The sequence below is a fragment of the Gracilinanus agilis genome, chromosome 4, assembly GCF_016433145.1.
Source record: "Gracilinanus agilis isolate LMUSP501 chromosome 4, AgileGrace, whole genome shotgun sequence".
NCBI lineage: Eukaryota > Metazoa > Chordata > Mammalia > Didelphimorphia > Didelphidae > Gracilinanus > Gracilinanus agilis.
In genome coordinates this window covers 28,641,498-28,660,207 of record NC_058133.1, presented here as the reverse complement: position 1 = coordinate 28,660,207, position 18,710 = coordinate 28,641,498, and the positions used below count along the sequence as shown (strand labels likewise).

The 18,710-nt window shown below is 47.0% G+C and overlaps 1 protein-coding gene across 4 annotated transcripts in view; it reads left to right on the top strand.

Annotated features, from left to right (window-relative positions):
• The window catches only part of ELAVL4 (ELAV like RNA binding protein 4), a 106,731-nt gene extending 88,566 nt beyond the window's left edge, over positions 1-18,165 (top strand). The window contains exons 3-7 of one of the 4 annotated variants that reach the window (XM_044671935.1): positions 9,725-9,878; positions 12,825-13,050; positions 14,786-14,824; positions 15,914-15,918; positions 17,822-18,165. In XM_044671935.1, coding sequence (XP_044527870.1) covers positions 9,725-9,878; positions 12,825-13,050; positions 14,786-14,824; positions 15,914-15,918; positions 17,822-18,165 — 768 coding nt within the window. Of the gene's footprint in view, positions 1-9,724; positions 9,879-12,824; positions 13,051-13,572; positions 13,576-14,785; positions 14,825-15,913; positions 15,919-17,821 lie in introns of all 4 variants that reach the window. The other 3 variants (XM_044671934.1, XM_044671936.1, XM_044671937.1) reach the window with 3 other exon arrangements.
• The last annotated feature ends 545 nt before the right edge of the window (positions 18,166-18,710 follow it).

Sequence of the window (18,710 nt, the reverse complement as noted above, 5' to 3'; positions counted from 1 at the left end):
TCTAAAATGACGAGGATGGGGGGGTGCTGGATTTACATGGCGCCGCTCTGACCCCACTCTCCCACAGCCACCGAAGAATCCCCTCTCTCACCCCGAAGCCCCGAGGCTTATATCTCTGACCTGGGCTGAGTGCGTCCTGGAGAGGCACAGCTCCAGGAAAAGACCAAGTTCTTCTGCCTTTGGTCTCTCCTCTAGCCAAACCTGGAGGACCCTGTGCTTGGGGAGTGAAGGGCAGCTGCAGGGGAAGCAAGGCCAAGGGGAGTGCGGGACTTTTCCACTCTTCTCTTGCCCCTTCACTTGTTAGGATGTGCTGTGTGCCAAGCATTGTGCCGAGGGAGACCCAAGATGCAGGCCCTGCTCGTAGGAAACTCCCAGTCAGGTTGGACAGTAAGACACAAGAATAGATATCAAAAAGAGTGATCTGATCAATGCAGCGATAAAGCAGGAGTCTGGGAGATTGAAGGTAAACCTACCTGCTGCTGGAGCAGTAGCAGACTATGATGAAGAATGAGATGCATTTTGGCCCATGTGGGAATTTGTTTTGCTGGACTGTGTATTCATGGTGAGGGCTTTTATTTTTTGCTTTAAAAAACTGTCCAGGGGGCAGCTGGGTAGCTCAGTGGAGTGAGAGTCAGGCCTAGAGACAGGAGGTCCTAGGTTCAAACCCGGCCTCAGCCACTTCCCAGCTGTGTGACCCTGGGCAAGTCACTTGACCCCCATTGCCTACCCTTACCACTCTTCCACCTATGAGACAATACACCGAAGTACAAGGGTTTAAAAAAAAACAAAAAAACAAACAAACAAACATAAAAACTGTCCAGTTTGGGGTGCAATGGAAGGGAAAGAGAATAAATGCTTGAAAAATGAATGCTTCTTTTAAAAATCATGTTAATCCTATATTCATATATATATCACATAATATTATCATCTTTAATTGTCATATAATAATCAGTTAGTCATCCTATATTAGTATATCAACTATAACAGTGGTTTCCAAACTTTGTTGGCCTGCCGCCCCCTTTCCAGAAAAAATATTACTTAGCCCCCTGGAAATTAATTTTTTTTAAAACCCTTGTACTTCGGTGTATTGTCTCATAGGTGGAAGATTGGTAAGGGTGGGCAATGGGGGTCAAGTGACTTGCCCAGGGTCACACAGCTGGGAAGTGGCTGAGGCCGGGTTTGAACCTAGGACCTCCCATCTCTAGGCCTGACTCTCACTCCACTGAGCTACCCAGCTGCCCCGGAAATTAATTTTTTTAAATTTTAATAGTAATTAATAGGAAAGATAAATGCACCTGTGGCTATCATCGCCCCCCCCCCAAATTGCTGCAGCACCCACCGGAGGGTGGTGGCGCCCACTTTGGGAATCACTGGTCTATAATATAATCATCATTTATAATCAATATTACTCATCATAACGACAGCAGACATTGACACAGTTCTTTGAAAATTAAAGGCTTCACACTTGGTTTTCACCTCCCTGTCAGGTAGTTGGGGCAGATATTAATGTGCCCATTTTATAGATGAGGAAACAGAAGGCCAGAGAGGTTTAGCAACTTGCCTGTGTACACACACACACACACACACAATATTTCAAAGATGGATAGATTTGAGCTCAGACCTTTCTAAGTCTGGGGGCTCATTTGGTTCCACAGACATTGAGCACCTCCTGTGTAGGAGTAGGGAGAAGAGAAAGGAGTGTGTACGCACGTGACTCCTATTGGAGAGATAAGAGACAGAGATGGCTGTGTATTTGCCCTTGAGCTTCCAGTCTAATAGAGGAAAAAGAAAATAAAAATTATTTTAGGATGTTTTGGGGTTTAAATGTGGGAGTCACCGTAACTCAGTGGTAAGGATTCCGCATTTGGAGTTAGAGGACCTGGGCTCAAAACTTACCCCTGCTCCTTGGACAATTCACTTAAATTTAATCTCCATGGACCTCAGTTTCCTTCTGTAAAAATGAGGATCATGTCTACTGAGGTCCTTTCTGGCTCTAAACTTATTTAAATAGTGTATTCTTTCCCCCGTGATACAAGTAAAGGCAGCTATGTGTCCCAGCTGTTAGAGTGCCAGAATTGGAGTCAGAGGCTTGTGTTCAAATCTTGATTCAGACACTAACTGTGTGACCTTAGGACAAATCACTTAACCATTGGTCTACCTCAATTTTATCACATGTAAAGTGGAGATGATAACATCACTTATCTCTAAGGTTTTGAGGATCAAATAAGACAGATGAGAGTCACTTAGCACAGTGGCTGGCACATAGTAAGTCCTCTTTAAATGTTAGCTATTACTAATATTATTATTTGGGAGGGGCAGCTAGGTGGCTCAGTGGATAGAAAGTCTGGACTAGAGATGGGAGGTCCTGGGTTCAAATATGACCTCAGACCCTTCCCAGCTATGTGACCCTGGGCAAGTCACTTGACCCCCATTTCCTAGCCCTTACCACTCTTCTATCTTGAAACCAATACACAGTTTTGCTTCTAAGATGAAGATAAGAGTTTTTAAAAAAATATTATTGAGTCATGTTTGTAAAGTGCTTGGCAAACCTTAAAGTGCTATATTACTTCTTGCTACTAAGGTAATTTAGAATGTGAGCTAGTGGGATGGATCATTTTGGGGTGGCAAGAAGTATTTGGAGGTAGGAAAATGGCCATGAGGAGTAGGTAGCACTTCACCGAGGCCTTGAAGGAGAGGAATTTCAATTAATGGTCAAAGCTAGGAGTTTGGACAGAAATGCCATTCCAGAGGTGGAGGCTTGAAGGCTGGAGAAAATAGGATGAAATCAAAGCCATCTTTGGCTAGCTCATAGACTGTTCAGGGGATAAGGCCATGAAATAAGTTGGAAGGGGAAGTCTGGGCCTAGTTATGAGTTTGGGGGTGATTTGAATGGAATGAAGAGGCATTGTGGCATAATGGGCAGAGAATCTGGATTTGGGGGGTGGGTTAGAACCTGCTCAGGCACTAATTTAGGTCTGTGACATTGCCTTTATGGACCAAGGCAATGAGAAGAGTAGATTCTATGACTCTTGAGGTTCCTTCCATCTCTGAGAGTCTACAATCCTATGTAAGAATTGAAGCCACAAGAGCGAGTAGGGGCAAATAGCTAAGGGAGAAGGGGAGCCAGGACACAGCACGCCACTGGGGATGTTGGAGAGGGCAGCTTCAGGAGGTCCAAAAGCAGTCAGGTGGCAGGTGGAGAAGGCAGACTAGTGCCTTACCCAAGTAACCCTGCTGGGCAACTTGGATACATCTAGGGCTGCCCTTGAGGAGAGTCCTGTCTCTGGGAGAAGGGGGAATGTGCACAACACACCTGACAATCAGGACAATTAGAGCAGTGTCAAGGTCAAAGTAAGGAGGTGCTGAGTGAGTCCAAATCAGGTGGTCCAGGGCAACCTGCTTGTAAGCTGGCATGGCTGTTTACAAAACCTTTTAGGCTCAACCTGGGATTGCTGCTGTGTGTCACTGTAGTTATTTTAAAGATCATTCCTATATGCCTTGATTGTTCCACTTTAACTCAGCCCTTCTTGGGAGAAAGATGGAGTCCTAGCTTGGGGATGCAAGCAAAGTTTTGTAATAAGGATCAGAAAAGCAATTAATTACATAAATGTAAGTCTGTGAAAGGAAGAAGATAAGCTGCCTGGCTGGCAGCCCATGGTGGGGGGAGATCTAGGTGTATTGGGTTAGCTAAGACTCCTCCCTGAGGTTCACCAGTGATACTCGACTGCTACAGAAGTAAATGTAACCTTGAAGATCGTGTAAGAGACCAATGAACCACTTTGTGCAATAGTGAGTTGCTCATCAGTGAAGGTGTCCCAGCAGAGGTTGTGAATGATGCTTGTCAGGGAGATTGGTTTTTTAAAACCCTTACCTTCTGTCTTAGAATTGGTTCCAAGGCCAGAGTGGCAAGAGCTAGGCAATTGGGAGTAAGTGATTTACCTCTGGTCACTTAACTAGGAAGTGTCTGAGCCCCAAGATATCCAGTCTCTAGGTCTGACTATATTTACTGAGCACCTAGCTGCCCCTTGGGGAGATTACTAAGAGAATTCCTGTATAAGGTAGATTGGAAGGAGCCATGGACATGAGATGAGAAGAAATGGTCAAGGTTTGAGTTCCAGCTCTGACATTTAGTAACCATGTGGGCAGACCTCTAAGGACTTCCATTTTCCTTCTCTTCAATGCTTAGAGGGTTAAGTGATCTCTAAGACTTGTTCCAGCTGACAGGTGATGAGCTTTTCATTCAGACATTATGAGTATAAGGCTAGGTGCTGGGAATGCAGAAATAGAACAAGCCCCTGCCTTCAGGGAGCTGACATTCTGCCTGAGAACATAATCGGAACATTGATAGGCAAGTGGAAGAACCCAAGTAGTAGGAGAGCATTGATAGGGTTTCAGGAAACCTCTCATGTCAGAGGTGGCTCCTGAGCTGAGTCTGAAGGGATTCTGAGAGGTGGAAAGCTTCAAGGTCCCTGAATGCCATCTCCAGCTATGACTCTGGGGCGTTCTTCAACACTGTTGGTCAGGCATGTTTTCCTCCCACACTTCTTCCCTCTCTACAATTGCAACCAGTGTGTTCCAGATATGAGAGGGTCACTGAGGGCATCTGGCTTTCCTAATCCCTATAATTTACCAAGTCTTCTTCCTGGAACTGCTGTCCTTAGCACTTTCCCATAAACAAACAAAAAATACTGAGCTTCGTGGCACTTCTCCTAGGGTCTTTCATAAGGTAGATTCAGAGCTGGCACCTAGAGAGTAGCTAGGTGGGCTCAGTGTCCAGAGCACCAGACTTGAAGTCAGAAAGACCTGAGTTCGAGTCCTACCTCAGACATTCATTAACTATGTGACCCTGGACAAGTCACTTAAACTCATAGGCTCAGTTTCCTTTTCTGTAAAATGGGGGTAATAATAGCATCACTCTCATGGGGTGGTCGTGAAAACCAAATGACATACTGTATGTGAAACACTTTGTAAACCTTAAAGTGCAATGTAAATGCCAGCCACTAGCTCTAATTTCAGTTAGTCTCCATATGTCAGCCTGTATGGCCAGAGCCCTGGAATAGGGAGGCCTTAGGTTTGTGCCACTGGCTGGGGCTTATGGTCTTTGGCAGTCCATTTTCTTCTTTTTCTTCTTGGTTTCCTCCTTTGCAAAAACTGAGGATTCTTCTTGATGATCTCTCCATGGTGCTTTCCAGAATGACAGAGACTTATTAGCTCTGCTTGGCAGTGTCCAGGGATAAGAAACTGCTGACCCCACCAAGCAGTCCATCCTATTGTGGAATGGTTCTGTTTGTTACTAAGCCAAAAGCTGCCTCCTAACTCCCCACCCTGATTCTAGGGCCAGCGATCCTTGGGGTACACGGGGCAGGATTCTTTGCTTTGGTCAATACCTGATGGTCATCCTATTTTAAGTACAGAGTTCTCCTAGGACAGTTAAGATGATTTAGTTTCGCCAAACATTGGTCTGTGTATAAATGTTGGTGTTGCAATGGTGTAAGGCTTTGGGATGGGACTCTCATTCCCCTATTAAGGACAAAAGGGGATGTTGGCATGAATGTTCTGGAAGATTTTGGAGAGAGCCTTTGGTACAAAGTGAAGTAGCCCCACATGTTTCTCTCCCTCCTCTCCCCCTATCTCTCAAGTCTGGTGGTGATCTTAGGAATTAGACTTGGAAATAACCTTTAAACCCAGAGGTACTTAACCTGTGTCCCTCGTAAATCTCTGCTGATGATTTGTGGACCGTATCAGGGGAGGGAACTTACATATCCAGAAGTCTGCTATTATCATCATCATCATCATCATCATCAGATATCTATTAAATAAGGATAGCAGCTAACATTTATATAGTGCTTACCCTGTGCCAAGTACTGTGCTAAGTACTTTACAATTATCTCATTTGACACCCACAACTATTATTATCCCCATTTTACATTTGAAGAAACTGAGGCAAATAGGGATTTTTGTCCAGAGTTACACAGTTAGAAAGATCTCAGGTTTGGCATTCTATCTTGTGCACTTAGCTGCCACCCCTAGTAGTACCTACCATATGCCAAGCACTGTGCCTAGGAACCAAGGATACAAAGACAAAAGTGTATGCCCTCAAGGGGCATCCATTTCTATCAGTGAACACAGTGTGTAAGTGGCAGGTATAGAATATATGTAGTGAATCAAGAATTCTGACCTCTGTATCCTGGTACCAATTGCTAGCTGGTTGGGAGGGTTGGAAGAATAGCTTCTCTTCACCCTAAAGCAACAGGAGATTTTTCAAGCAAGATACATCATTCTAATGTAATCTAGGAAACCTTTAAGTGGAGACTGGACAACTACCCGGGTGTGTCATCAATATGGGCATTCTTCCTCCGGCTCAGGGTTGGACTAGATACCTTCTGACATTCCTTTCAGTTCAGGATCCTGAGGGTGGTCTACGCTCCTGACTGTAAGTTCAAGTGAGCCCCCCCCCCCAAATTAAAGCATGTTGCTTTATGAATGTCCATATGTAGCCAGCCAAGAAACACAAGTAAGTGCTTGCTCTGTGCCAGACATCAGGGATTCAGAGAAATGTTTAAATTGGTTGTTTGGGACCCCGCCCCCTCTTCTCATATTATAAGTAAGAATTCTGTTTCTAGGCTACTCTCAATAGCCCAGGTGCTATTAGCAGCACTGAGGACAAAATGGCAGAAAGGCTGTTTGGTGTAAGGAGAAGCTTCCTCATCCTTAAGTGAGGAATGGTCTACAAGTGGAATGGACCCCCTTGGGAGGGACGAAGGGAGGGAGCTCCCTGTTCAGGGACTCCTCTAACAGCAACCAAATGACTTCTGGTCAGAGACACAATCGAGGGGACTGTCACTCAGCTGTTTTTGGACTAGATGCCTCCAAGGACCTGCAGCTCAGCTGAAGGTTCTACAATTCTCAAATTTGGATGAATGAAGCTAAACTTCTGATGTCTTGTCTCCCACCTCCTTGCCTTTGCACAGGCTATCCCTCATGTCTAATGTGCTCTCTTTCTTCACTTCTCTTTTTGGGAATTTGTAGCTCCCTTCTAGGCCCGGTTCTCAAATGCCACCATCTTCAAGAGACTTTTCCTGACTCCCCCAGATGCTAGTATACCCCAGTCACTTTATATCTCTTTTGTTCTTTCCTATCTACTTGTCTGTGAATATGTAGTCTCCCCTGCTAGAATGCGAACTCCCTTAGAGCAGGGACTGTTAGACTCATCTTTGTGTCCCCAGGCACACAGTGGATGCTTAATACTTACTAAGAGGTACCTCTGAGGTTGCATTTCCCCTGTGGCTCACCCTCTTTCCCTTACATGCGTGGACACCTATCTCCCATCCTCTGTCTGAATGTTAGGTTCAGCGGGGTTCATTATGTGGCTTTGTAGGACCTGAGACACTTTGGGAATCAGGCTCTGAGTGATAAAAGCACCTCCATCCCCCTAATCCCCTACAACCCATTGGAGGCAGGCAGATGGACAGAGGGACTAGACTCCCAAAGGGTAGCCTGTGCCAGTCTGCCATCTTCCCTGTGTTTGCCACCAGATGGTAGGAACACAGGCACTCAGTCAGGGGTGGAGGCATTCTCAGAGATGCCCTCTAGAATAGGAGGAAGGCCTCCCCCTTCTGTTAGAGCATCCTAGAGCAGAAAGGTAGTGAGCTCTCCATCACTTAAGCGGATGCTGGATGTCAATCTGTCAAGGATGTGGGTTTCACCGTTTCCCTTCTGTCCTTTTTCCGGTGCCCAGCGTCCCATGAGATAAGAGTTGTAAAGCACCTAGTACTAGGAGGGACTTAACAGCATATGTTTGTTCCCTTCCCATCCCCTCCTGGCACAGTGCCGGGCCCCTGGCCAGGATGTTAGGAAATGGTTGTTGATTGGGCAGTCGATCTCTACATTCTGAGATTCTGATAGCTTTAGAACAGCCTCTTCATTTTCCAGGTAGAGTATCACAAAGCACTTTTCTCTGAGCTCTGCTCTCTCAGCCTAGCCTTTCTCGGCAGGGATGGATCGTCTGTCTCTCGGCCCTGGACATTAGACTGACAGGCGAGTGGATGTGGGCTTGGGATTTGCCCTTCCTCCCCGAGAGACCCTCCGAGGGTTAGCCCAGCATCTTGTTGGATCTCTTTGATGCTTCTCTTGGGTTCGGGCATGTCTGTTGTGTCTGCTTAGAGGGGCTGGGCCAAGGACTGCCCACGGACCTTCGAGGCCCTGCTTATTAAGGGTTCTCCGCTTTCTTTATGTCATAGACCCCTGGGTTGGCACAGACCCGGTTAGGAGGGCCAGCTTTTCCTGACCGTCAGCTCGGGCCTTCTCAGGGCAGAAGTCTTCCTGTCCATGTGTTTTCACGTTGCCTGCCCCTGCGATGGAGGGGGCACTCTGGCCCCCTGCAAGCTTAAAGACCCTATCCCCCCCCCCCCAGAGCTCCAATAGTAGACCACCACCTCTGTCTCCATCAGCAGGAGCAAACATTAGTCACTCTCGTCCTGTCTCTAGCTGGTGAGTCAAGATCTATTTTTAGGGAAGATCACAGAAAGAGAGCCATCATCCGTGTCATGGGCAGAGATTTGGGGCACAGTGGTAGGTGACAGAGTGGAGAGGGCTGCTCCGGACACATGGCCGCCACACCCCGGCTCTTTCCCAAATGTGCCAGCCTCCGGGCAGTGAAAACATGGCTTCTGCCATCAGCTCTGCATGGACTTCAGCCTCACTCTGTGAGCTCACACGTGTGTACCCATGGCTGTGTACCTTCATGGGAGTGCACGCATCCGGCGTTTGTTTATAGCCTGGGGTAAATAGGCCTGCTGGCTGAGGCTGCTCCCAGCCTCCAGGCCTCTGTCCAGGCTGCTGTCCAGCGGCAGCAGCAGCAGCAGCAGGCAGGCTGCAGAGCCGGCCAGCTCTATTTTGGGCAATGGCCCACTCGAAATAGCGAAAGCGGAAGAGCCTGGCTACAAAGCACTCTCGCCAGCACTGGGTGTTGTTTGTCTTTTGAATTAAAAAAATAAAAAAAATAAAAATAAATTTTCAAAAAATCTAAAATTAATGACTACTGAAATGTGCTTTGCTTATGTGTACGCTGCAGATTTGGCTTCTTGCAGATGGAATTTCAGATGTTTACACGTCTCTGTTAGCATTTTGGAGGAAAACAGTTTGCAGAGATCCAGGGAGATAATTTTTCTGAAATTGCACCTCCTCTTCAGTACACCAATGGGCTCTCGCCTCTCCCGCTGCCTGGGCTGGCCTCCTTGGGGGTCACTCTGGAGGGGCCTGCGTTGGCCCACCCTGGTGCAGATGTGCTCCGAGTGTGGGAGGAGGGAGGGATGACTCACTGAGCCTCATCAGCCAGGGCTGGGAAGAAAAAGAGCCGGAGCTGGCCAGGATCCTCCGTGCGTTTGGAGGAGTCAGATTCTGCGTATGACACGAGGGGGGCAGCCGGGTGGCTCCTTTATCTGCCCATTCATGCCTCACAGAACCCTTGTGTGTGCTCGCTCCATTTCAGGTCGATGGATGCTTGCCTGGGTCTCATGAGGACCCTCGAATGGAGTTATTTAAGCAGGCACTCAGGGTCGGCCAGTGGAGGCCAGACAGGCAACCGCTTGGGTGCCTGGGGGTGGGGTGGCTGCGCTGCTGGCACCGGAGCCTGAAGGTGGACTCACTCTTGCCTCCTCCTCCTCCCTCCTTCCTTCTTCACATCCTCCTTCCCCCCCCCCCCCATCCCACCTCCCCACTCCAGGTCTCCTACGCCCGTCCGAGCTCAGCATCCATCCGGGATGCAAACTTGTACGTCAGCGGCCTGCCGAAAACCATGACCCAGAAAGAACTGGAGCAGCTGTTCTCGCAGTACGGCCGCATCATCACCTCCCGCATCCTGGTGGATCAAGTCACAGGTTCATTTGGAGGCTTTTCCTTGCTTGCTCGGCCCTGCCCTGTCCGTGGTCCTGAAGCCTGCCAGGCCCTGCGGCCAGCTCCCTGCTCCCTGCCTGTTTTAGCCGGCCTGTGTTAACCATATTTAGGGGATGGCTCCAGGGGCCTGCTTTAACCCTTCTGCATCCAAGCACTCCCACAACAGAGCCCCCAAACACGCACACGTGCTCACGCTCATTCCTGTGCCTCAGAAATTCATGATTTCCCCAGTGTGGTGAGGCCATTCACCAGCACAGATGGCAGCCACCTCTCACCTTAGATATTGTTTGATTAGGCTACCAACCTGGAGTATCGTATAGTAGGTGCCTTATGAATGCTTGTTGGCACAAAGGAAGCTCTTGTGTTTTAGAGGCAACGTGATGCAAAAAGCACCTCTACTTCACCTAATACAGCTTATCTCCCAGAACAGAACAAAAACTCCTTCTCCTTGAGGCTAGAGACAGACTTTTTCTGCCCTTTTATCAAATCCCTTTTACTTAGTGTATGTACATACATTCCCCCCACCTTCCCCTTCTTTCTTTCTCTCTAACCCCTGACCATCTGCTTTAGAATCAATGCTGTGCATTAGTTCTAAGGCAGAAAAGTGGTACAGGCTAGGCAAATAGGGGCGGTTCAGTGACTCGTCTAAGGGTACACAGTAGAAAGTATCTTGAGGGCAGATTTGAACCAGGACCTCCTGCCTTAGGCCTGACTCTCTCTCTACTGAGCACATGTATTTTTTTAAAACTCCCTGTTAATTAATAGATTTGTATGGCAGAAGAAACAGGTCTGGACAGACCATGCAGGAAGTTAAAAGTCCAGGCTAAGATTTGAAACCAGGCCCTTTGACTCTAAAGTTGGTGCTTTTTGCATCACGTTGCCTCTAAAACACAAGAGCTTCCTTTGTGCCAACAAGCATTCATAAGGCACCTACTATACGATACTCCAGGTTGGTAGCCTAATCAAACAATAGATAGAAGTCGATTCGGAGGGCAGTAAGTGGGAGTGGGCTAGGCCATTAAAGGAAGCCCATTCTCAGCCACCTTCAGGGTGCTTGAAATCTGGGCCCTCAGAGATTATGAATGGATAAGGACTGTAACCAAAAACCACCTCTGGCTTGGGTGTGGTGGCTGAGTTCCTGATGATCCCTCTCTATGGAGCCAGGGAACTCAGTCAGCATCTTCTAGAATGCTGCGGGCCAGGCCTTGCTGAGATAATGATAAAATGGATCAGCCCCTGCCCTCAGGGATTCTGTTAGACCTAAGTTCCTATTCAAGGGATGTATATAGGTGTGTGTGTGTGTGTGTGTGTGTGTGTGTGTGTGTGTGTGTGTTGTGTGCACATATGTCTCCTCCATCTAGGTCTACATCCGAATTAATTGGAGAGGCCTGTGGGTGTGTAAGAACCCAGACACACATACATCTTCCTTGATGTCTAGTTTGCTCAGCAACAAATAGATGAATGTTGAATTAGAGCAGCTTTAATCTCATCTCAGCACCTCCTTTTTCAGATGAGGAAACTGAGGCCCCTAGAGTCACTTGGCCTGAGATCCCACAGTGAGTTTATTGGCAAAGATGGAATTTAAAACCAGGTCTTATGACTGAAGAAATGAAGGCCCATTACCATCACACTCGCCCCTACCACCTTAAAATATGCTCTCAATCTTTCCTTTGTCCCTTCCATAGGTGGTTCAGCTCTTCACAGCTCAGCATTGACAAAGTATTTGAGGGTATAGGTAATGAGGGCCAGCCACGTGGCAGGTCCCCCATTTTGGCGTGAGTGTCCCACCAGGTCATCTCCAGTGGCTCGTCATCAGCCATCCTCCTTGGGCCCAGGTCCCATGCCAGCGGGCTTCACCTTATGAAAGGAATAACCCTCAGCAATTTGTCACAAGGACATTTAAATTGTGTGCCAGGTTCCCTGGATTAGAGTCCTTTTGGCAGATTCCTTATTAACGGATCCAAAGGAATGCCTTCTTCCATGGGTCCAAAGAGTGGAAGGAAGACTGAGAAAGCTTTCAGGCACTAGATCTCACAGCCAGAAGAGACCACAGGCACCTCTAGTCAAACCAGCACCAATAAGTAGCCATCCAGCCTGTATTTGAAGGCTTCCTGTGATGAGGAATCCCCCTCCCCACCCTTCTCCGGGCATTTGGTCCTACTCCATCTGCTAAGAAGTTTCCCGGATGCAAGCACACGTTTCCCACTGATGCTTTTTTGAGGCTCCCCTCCTTGCTCTTGCTTCTGTTCTTTGAGGCTAAATACAGCAGTCTAATCTCTTCCTCAGATTATAGACTTGAACTCACATTCGAGGTCCCCTCAAGTCACCTCTTCTTGAAGTTAGTCAAACACTTGTAGTTCCTTTAGCTGTGCTTCCCTTGGCCTGGGGCCTCAGACCAGAGTCCTGTGACTATTCTCCAGGGCTAGATAACTGCAGTAGGTTCCCCTCCCCAGTCTGTACAGTAGCTCAAGGCCACCTCCTGCCCCCGTTGCTAATTAGCTATGTAACCTTGGGTGAGTTGCCCAGGAATCTCAGAGAATCTGTTTCCCCATATGGTAGAAGATGACCTACATCTGGATCCAGAATACCTGGATTTGAACTTTGTCTCTGCCCTGGGACCCCTGGGCCCGGCCATCTCCTCTCTGCTCCCTTTTCCCAGGCCTCATTTTAGCATTGCCTCTTTGGCAGCATTTCTCTCCATGGCCAACATGGATTTAATTCGGACCGACAGAACATTTATTAAATGCCAACTGTGTGCAGAGGCCAGTCAAGATCTGTCAGTCCCTTGGGCACTGTGGAGTGAATGGTTATTGTGCCGGGCCCTTTGGATCCAAGGCTGAGTGTGACATTGTCCCAGCCCTCAAGGCTCTTCTTTTCTTTCTGCTTTTGCCTCTTATTCTCTTTTCCCCACGGGTTTCTTTCCTCCCCAGGGGTTTCTCGAGGGGTGGGATTCATCCGCTTTGACAAGAGAATAGAAGCGGAGGAAGCCATCAAAGGGCTGAATGGCCAGAAGCCCAGCGGTGCTACGGAACCCATTACTGTGAAGTTTGCCAACAACCCCAGCCAGAAGACAAGCCAGGCCCTGCTCTCCCAGCTCTACCAGTCACCCAACAGACGTTACCCGGGGCCTCTGCACCACCAGGCCCAGAGATTCAGGTAAGGGCCAGGCCGGAAGGGCCCTGGAGGAGGGCCACGGGTGTCCTTAGCCATTTCCCCCCAGACCTTTCAAGTTCCTTTTCTATCAAATGAAAGGGGTTGGACTTGATCTCCGAGGGCTCCCTCGGCTCTCATATTTTTTGACTATGAAGAGAGACAGATAGATGGAGTTGAGGGGGAGACACAGAAAGAGAGAGGATTAAAAAAATTCTTTACTATTCTCCTTTATCTTAAAATTCACTTTTGAAAATTTGGGATTCCTCATTCTCTCCCTCCCTCCAGCCCCTTCCCCATCCATTGAAAAGGCCAACAATAGGATCTAATATGAATTTTTTAAACCAGTGGGCTTAATGACTAAAATGAGCCCCCAAGTTCCCTGGGACTTTAGGCCAGGCATTTCCCTCTGGGAGGGGGGTTGGGAGGGTTGGCCTGATTGACCTCCTGACCCCTCTGTGACTCTCACATAGTATTCCTAGGGGACAGTCCAGGCAAAGAGAGCAGTGTCTGGCTTTCTCTCCCCAGCAGGTAGCTCCCCACTGGGGCGGGGGTTTCTGCTCCCATGCATCCCCTACCCCAGCTGCTGTGTCTGCCCCGAGATCCTGGTGGCCTCGAACACAATTTGGGAAGATTTATTCCAGGCCTAATTAGCTTCCCGGGGTCATTACCACCGGATGCCTGCTTTTGATGGACAGAAGCCCTGGGTTGCTTTTCCCCCCTTTGGGGGTGGGGGTGGGGGTGGGGTCTTCCTGTGATTTGCTTCTTGGAAGGCCTGCTGGGTGACTAATGGGAGGGGGAGCTATTCTCTTAATGGCCTCTAATAGACTTACAGTAACACTCTCACCCCGTCCCTCTCCTCCCTTAATCCAAGGGGGATTCTCATTACTCTGGGTCTCCTCCTTGGAATGTGGCAGGAAAGAAAGACTGTCCTGGGGTGGGGGGGCGGGGGGGGGCAGGGCCAAGAGAGACAATTAGCTTTTTCAGAGTCCTCTCCAATGCCGGGAATAATAATGGGAGCTGAAATTGCTAATGATTTCTTCCTCCCCAAGCATCCAAGTCGTCTAATTTTTACTTTGTGTGAGCGCACATACAGTATTTATGTAAAAAACCCTCTCCTGGAGGTTTCTAATAATGGAAACCATGGCTACTGCTGCCCCAGGGTGTGAGCAGCTTTTCCTGTGAGGGCCGGGTGGGAGGTGGCTTAAAGCGTGGCTGCCCATTCACCCGAGGACAGGGGACGCTTTTTATTCTTCCTTCCTTCCCTCCTTTCTGCCCTTCCAACCCTCCCCCTCCTCAAAAAAAGGGATAACTGGGCAGGGTGCACATTGGGTTCAGTTCAAACAGAAATCCTTTATCCACGAGTTGGATTGCAGTGAAAGGTGAACAGTTAGAACAATATTAAACACGATTTTTATATATTTATAAAATTCAGAAATTAAGAAAAAAAATCCCAGAGGGCAGAATGGGGTGAGGAATCATTTTTGGTTGTGGATACAGACCTGGAGAGGGAGAGGCAGACTGAACAGACCTGCCTCCAGCCTCCACGTGGCTCTTCACTGGGCATCCCACTACGTTGAGGGCCCAAGAGGGGCAGCTGCCACTCTCAGAGCTCTTAGCCTTTTGGGGGAAGTGGTTGAGCAGCTCTTCTTTGACAAGGGGGCCATCAGAATGAATCGTTCCATTGCTCAATCTTGCCATCTGTGAGACATTAACCCCAAGACCCTCCTTCTCTTTTCAGGCTGGACAATTTGCTTAATATGGCCTATGGCGTAAAGAGGTAATTAAGACTCCACAGATCGCCAGATGTCCGTGTTGGCACAGATGGGTGCTATAATTTATTATTTTTTTTAATTCACTAACTTTCAAAATTTCTTTAATTCCTTTTTTCTTCCACCAGCATGTCAAATCCTTAATTTTTAGTTCGGACTTCAGTTGGTTTTGATTTTTGTTGGTTTGTTTCTTTTAAGGGCACACAGTGTATGTGTGCATCTCACATTTTTTCTTTGATTTACAGGTGGGCCTCTAACTTGGTTCAGGTGTCACAGCTACGGCCTTGGCTTAACAATGTCCTGTCTGTCTAATGACTGCTTTTGGGAGAAAAGCATCTGTTTTTTCTCCAGCTAATTCTGCAAACTCCAACAGTTGGGGGATAACGGCAAGAGCCTTGGGTCTTGGAGTCAGCCCCAAATCCTGTCTCTGCCACTGACTACCTGAATGGCCTTGGGCCAATAACTTCTACTAGTGGGCTTCTGAGGGCCTTTGAAAGCAGTGCCAAGATGCTGTTAGAAGGCACAGACTCCTACACATGGCAAGGGCTTTGTACACAATAGGCGCTCAACAAATGTCTTATTGACAGGACGGTAATCTTAACAAGATTAAACCAGATTTAAACAATTTTCCTAATTCTATCTGACAATTCCAAAATGGCCACGGAAAAAATCAGATGAGAGATGGCCGAGATGGGGCTGAAGGGGTCAGACTGGTCCCCTCCTTCCCATTCACATTGAGGCTGGCCTTTGGAGTGTAACTGTGTACACCTTAACTGGCCTTGGGTGTCTTCTGTTCACAGGTTTAACCTTTACCAACTTCCCTTTTGTTTCTTTGTGTTCTTTTTTGTTTCATTTCAAGAAGTTTGGGGGTTGGGTTGGGTTCAGGGGGTCAAGTCAGATTACAGGTTGAGGCTCACTCTCAGAATTCCTCCTCCTGCAACCACTGGAGTGTCCCCAAGGGGTGGGACAGGGTGGGGTGGGGGTGTCCTGTCAACGTTTCTGTCCATCTGACTTCTGTTTGTGCCTCCCCCACCAGCTCTAGACGCACGTAGTTTTTCTTTCTCCTTCTACTTATTGCCTCATTCCAGCCCCCACAGCCCACATACAACTGGGGAGACCACTTGTGTCCTTTAACCACACAGTATTTTAGCCACCCATCCCCACCCTGTACGGTAAGTGACTCCCTGCCCTGACTCATCTGAACACCAACTGGCAGCCTCCATCATGAATCTGAATCATAAGACTGAGAAGAAAGGCAAAATTGCCTCCTGTTCCTTGGATTAGTCCCCTTTTTCTCTCTTCCCTTCTCGAAAGGGCAAACATGGCCCCTGGAATCCAGCATCACTAGCCCATAGAGAGGGAGTGGGAGTCTGCAGGGCACGTGCTGAGAGCGGGTTGAGGACCCCTTCCTTGCACCTCTCTAAATGCCTTATGTCACCCTTTGCAGATATCAGGTGATTGCTAATAGGTTAAATAATAGATTTTTAAAAATCAAGTGATCACTAATAGATTAAATAATGGATTAAAAATCAAGTGATTGCTAATAGATTAAATAACAGGTTTTTTAAAAATCCAAGAACAGAATAAATATATCTAAACTTCCAGGTCTAATTTTTGTAGGACCCCCCCAAACTTTTAAAATAATAATAATAATAATAATTAGTATTTACATAGTGCCTTCTGGGTGTCAGGCACTGTACCTAGCCCTTTAGAGATCCTTTGAGTACACAGAATCTCTGGGATGGTGTGACTTTAGGATTTTGTAGTCTACATATTTGTAGCTGCAGCTGATAGCATGTGGTGAAAACTAAAAGCACCTCCTTCAGCAGGGCAGAGACCATTGTTCACCCTTTGCTCAGTTTGTTTCCTCATCTGTGAAGTGGGTGTAATCTTTCTCCACGATTCCCTCCATGTGGCCATAGTGAGGAAGGTATTCTTGTAAGCCAAAAGGCCCTCAAGGAGAGGCGGCAGTCATTACCCTGTACTGTACGGGGACACGGTTCAGCCAGAAAGAAGGTTTTCTTGAGAATTATTTTGCCCCAGAATTTGGATCTCAAATTTTTGGAAAATGTGTGTTAAAAATTGTTGTTATATGTCGATGGGAAAAACATTTTTAAGCTATTTAGTCTCAGGCACAACCTTTCTGCTTCTTTGATTCATTTATGAGTTGCCCCCAGTCTTTTCTCTTAATAAACTACTGACGGATGACGTTTTGCTGTGTTTGGGCCAACCAAGGAAGTTTCCTAACGAGGCCATTACCTTCCTCTCCTTCCCGTCACCCCCACCAAAAAAAGTCTAAAAAGACCCTCGAGCAAAGTGTTGGTTTTCTAACAATCCAGTTAGGGCAGTGCCAGGTCACAGATTCCTTTAATGTCCTGGCTTCCAGCGCTGCCCTGAACTAGTCCCATCTCAGTAGAGAGGCATGAAGGGAGGAGGAATCTCGGTTTCCAAAACTCCAGCCATGCAGGAAGGGCAGCATTTCAATAGGGATACTGAGATGGCCAGAACCAGCATCAAAACCCCCCACTCAAAGTTGTGAAATGCTGACACTTTGGAGTGACCACTGGAGGAGTGGATCCTTTCAAGCCTACCCTTTTAAAATTAGGATTTTATAATTAATTTATAATTACAATTAAAATTATTAATTTTTTTCCATTAACAAGCAAATTGTTTTCTCTTTTTCCACACACACCCTCATTGGGAAAAAAAGAGAAAGAAAACCTGAGTCCCAAAATACTCCATTCTTTAAGTGCAATGTAGAATGTAGAAATAAATCTGTCTGAGGATCTTCCCTGGGCCAATCAGGGAGTACCCTACACCCCTTTCCCACGACAAAAGAAAATGCGACAGATTTCTGTTTTGTGCGTGTTCTTTTTTGTAACCCTCCCGATCAGAGTGCAGACTTTAAGCTCTGTATGTTCTGTGCGTGTCTCCGTGTGTGTATTGGGGGGGGCAGAGGGAGGGTGTGACCGCGCGCTCAGAACAACCTGTAGATTTCCCCCAACTCTGTTTGCTCACCAGGTTCTCCCCCATCACAATTGACGGGATGACGAGCCTGGTTGGAATGAACATCCCGGGACACACCGGGACTGGCTGGTGCATCTTCGTCTATAACCTGTCCCCCGACTCAGATGAGAGTGTCCTGTGGCAGCTCTTTGGCCCATTTGGGGCTGTGAACAACGTCAAAGTCATCCGCGACTTCAACACCAACAAATGCAAGGGGTTCGGTTTTGTCACCATGACCAATTACGATGAGGCCGCCATGGCGATCGCCAGCCTTAACGGATACCGTCTGGGAGACCGAGTGTTGCAAGTTTCCTTCAAAACCAACAAAACCCACAAATCCTGAATTTCATATCCTTACCTATTAAAATATATATATAAATATATACGAACAAAACACACACAAAAAAGAGAGAGAGAGAAGGAGGAGAGAGAGAGATACAAACTTTTTTGAGGCTTATGTTCAACCATGGACTTTATAAGCCAGTGTTGCCTAAGTATTAAAACATTGGATATCCTGAGATGTACCAGGAAAGGGTTTTATATAATGCTTAGAAAATAACAAAAACAAATCTTTGATGCATTGAATGTTCTTTCATAGCTGTTATTGTTGAATATGACCTACATAGATGACGATGTACAGGGATTTTTACCCAGCCGGCTAACTTTACCGCCTTCTTTGAAGGGGAATCTTTTTAAGGTGACCATTCGCTTATTTGAAGAAAAAAAAACACACAGAAAAAAAAAAACAAAAAAAAACACAAACACAATTTTTACAAAGCAATGGAATCAAAAGAAAGAACAAGATTTCTCTTTTTTTTCTTTTAAAAAATGTTTTACTCCAATCAGATTGGTAAACCCCTCCAAGTTCAAATTAAAGAGGAATAATAA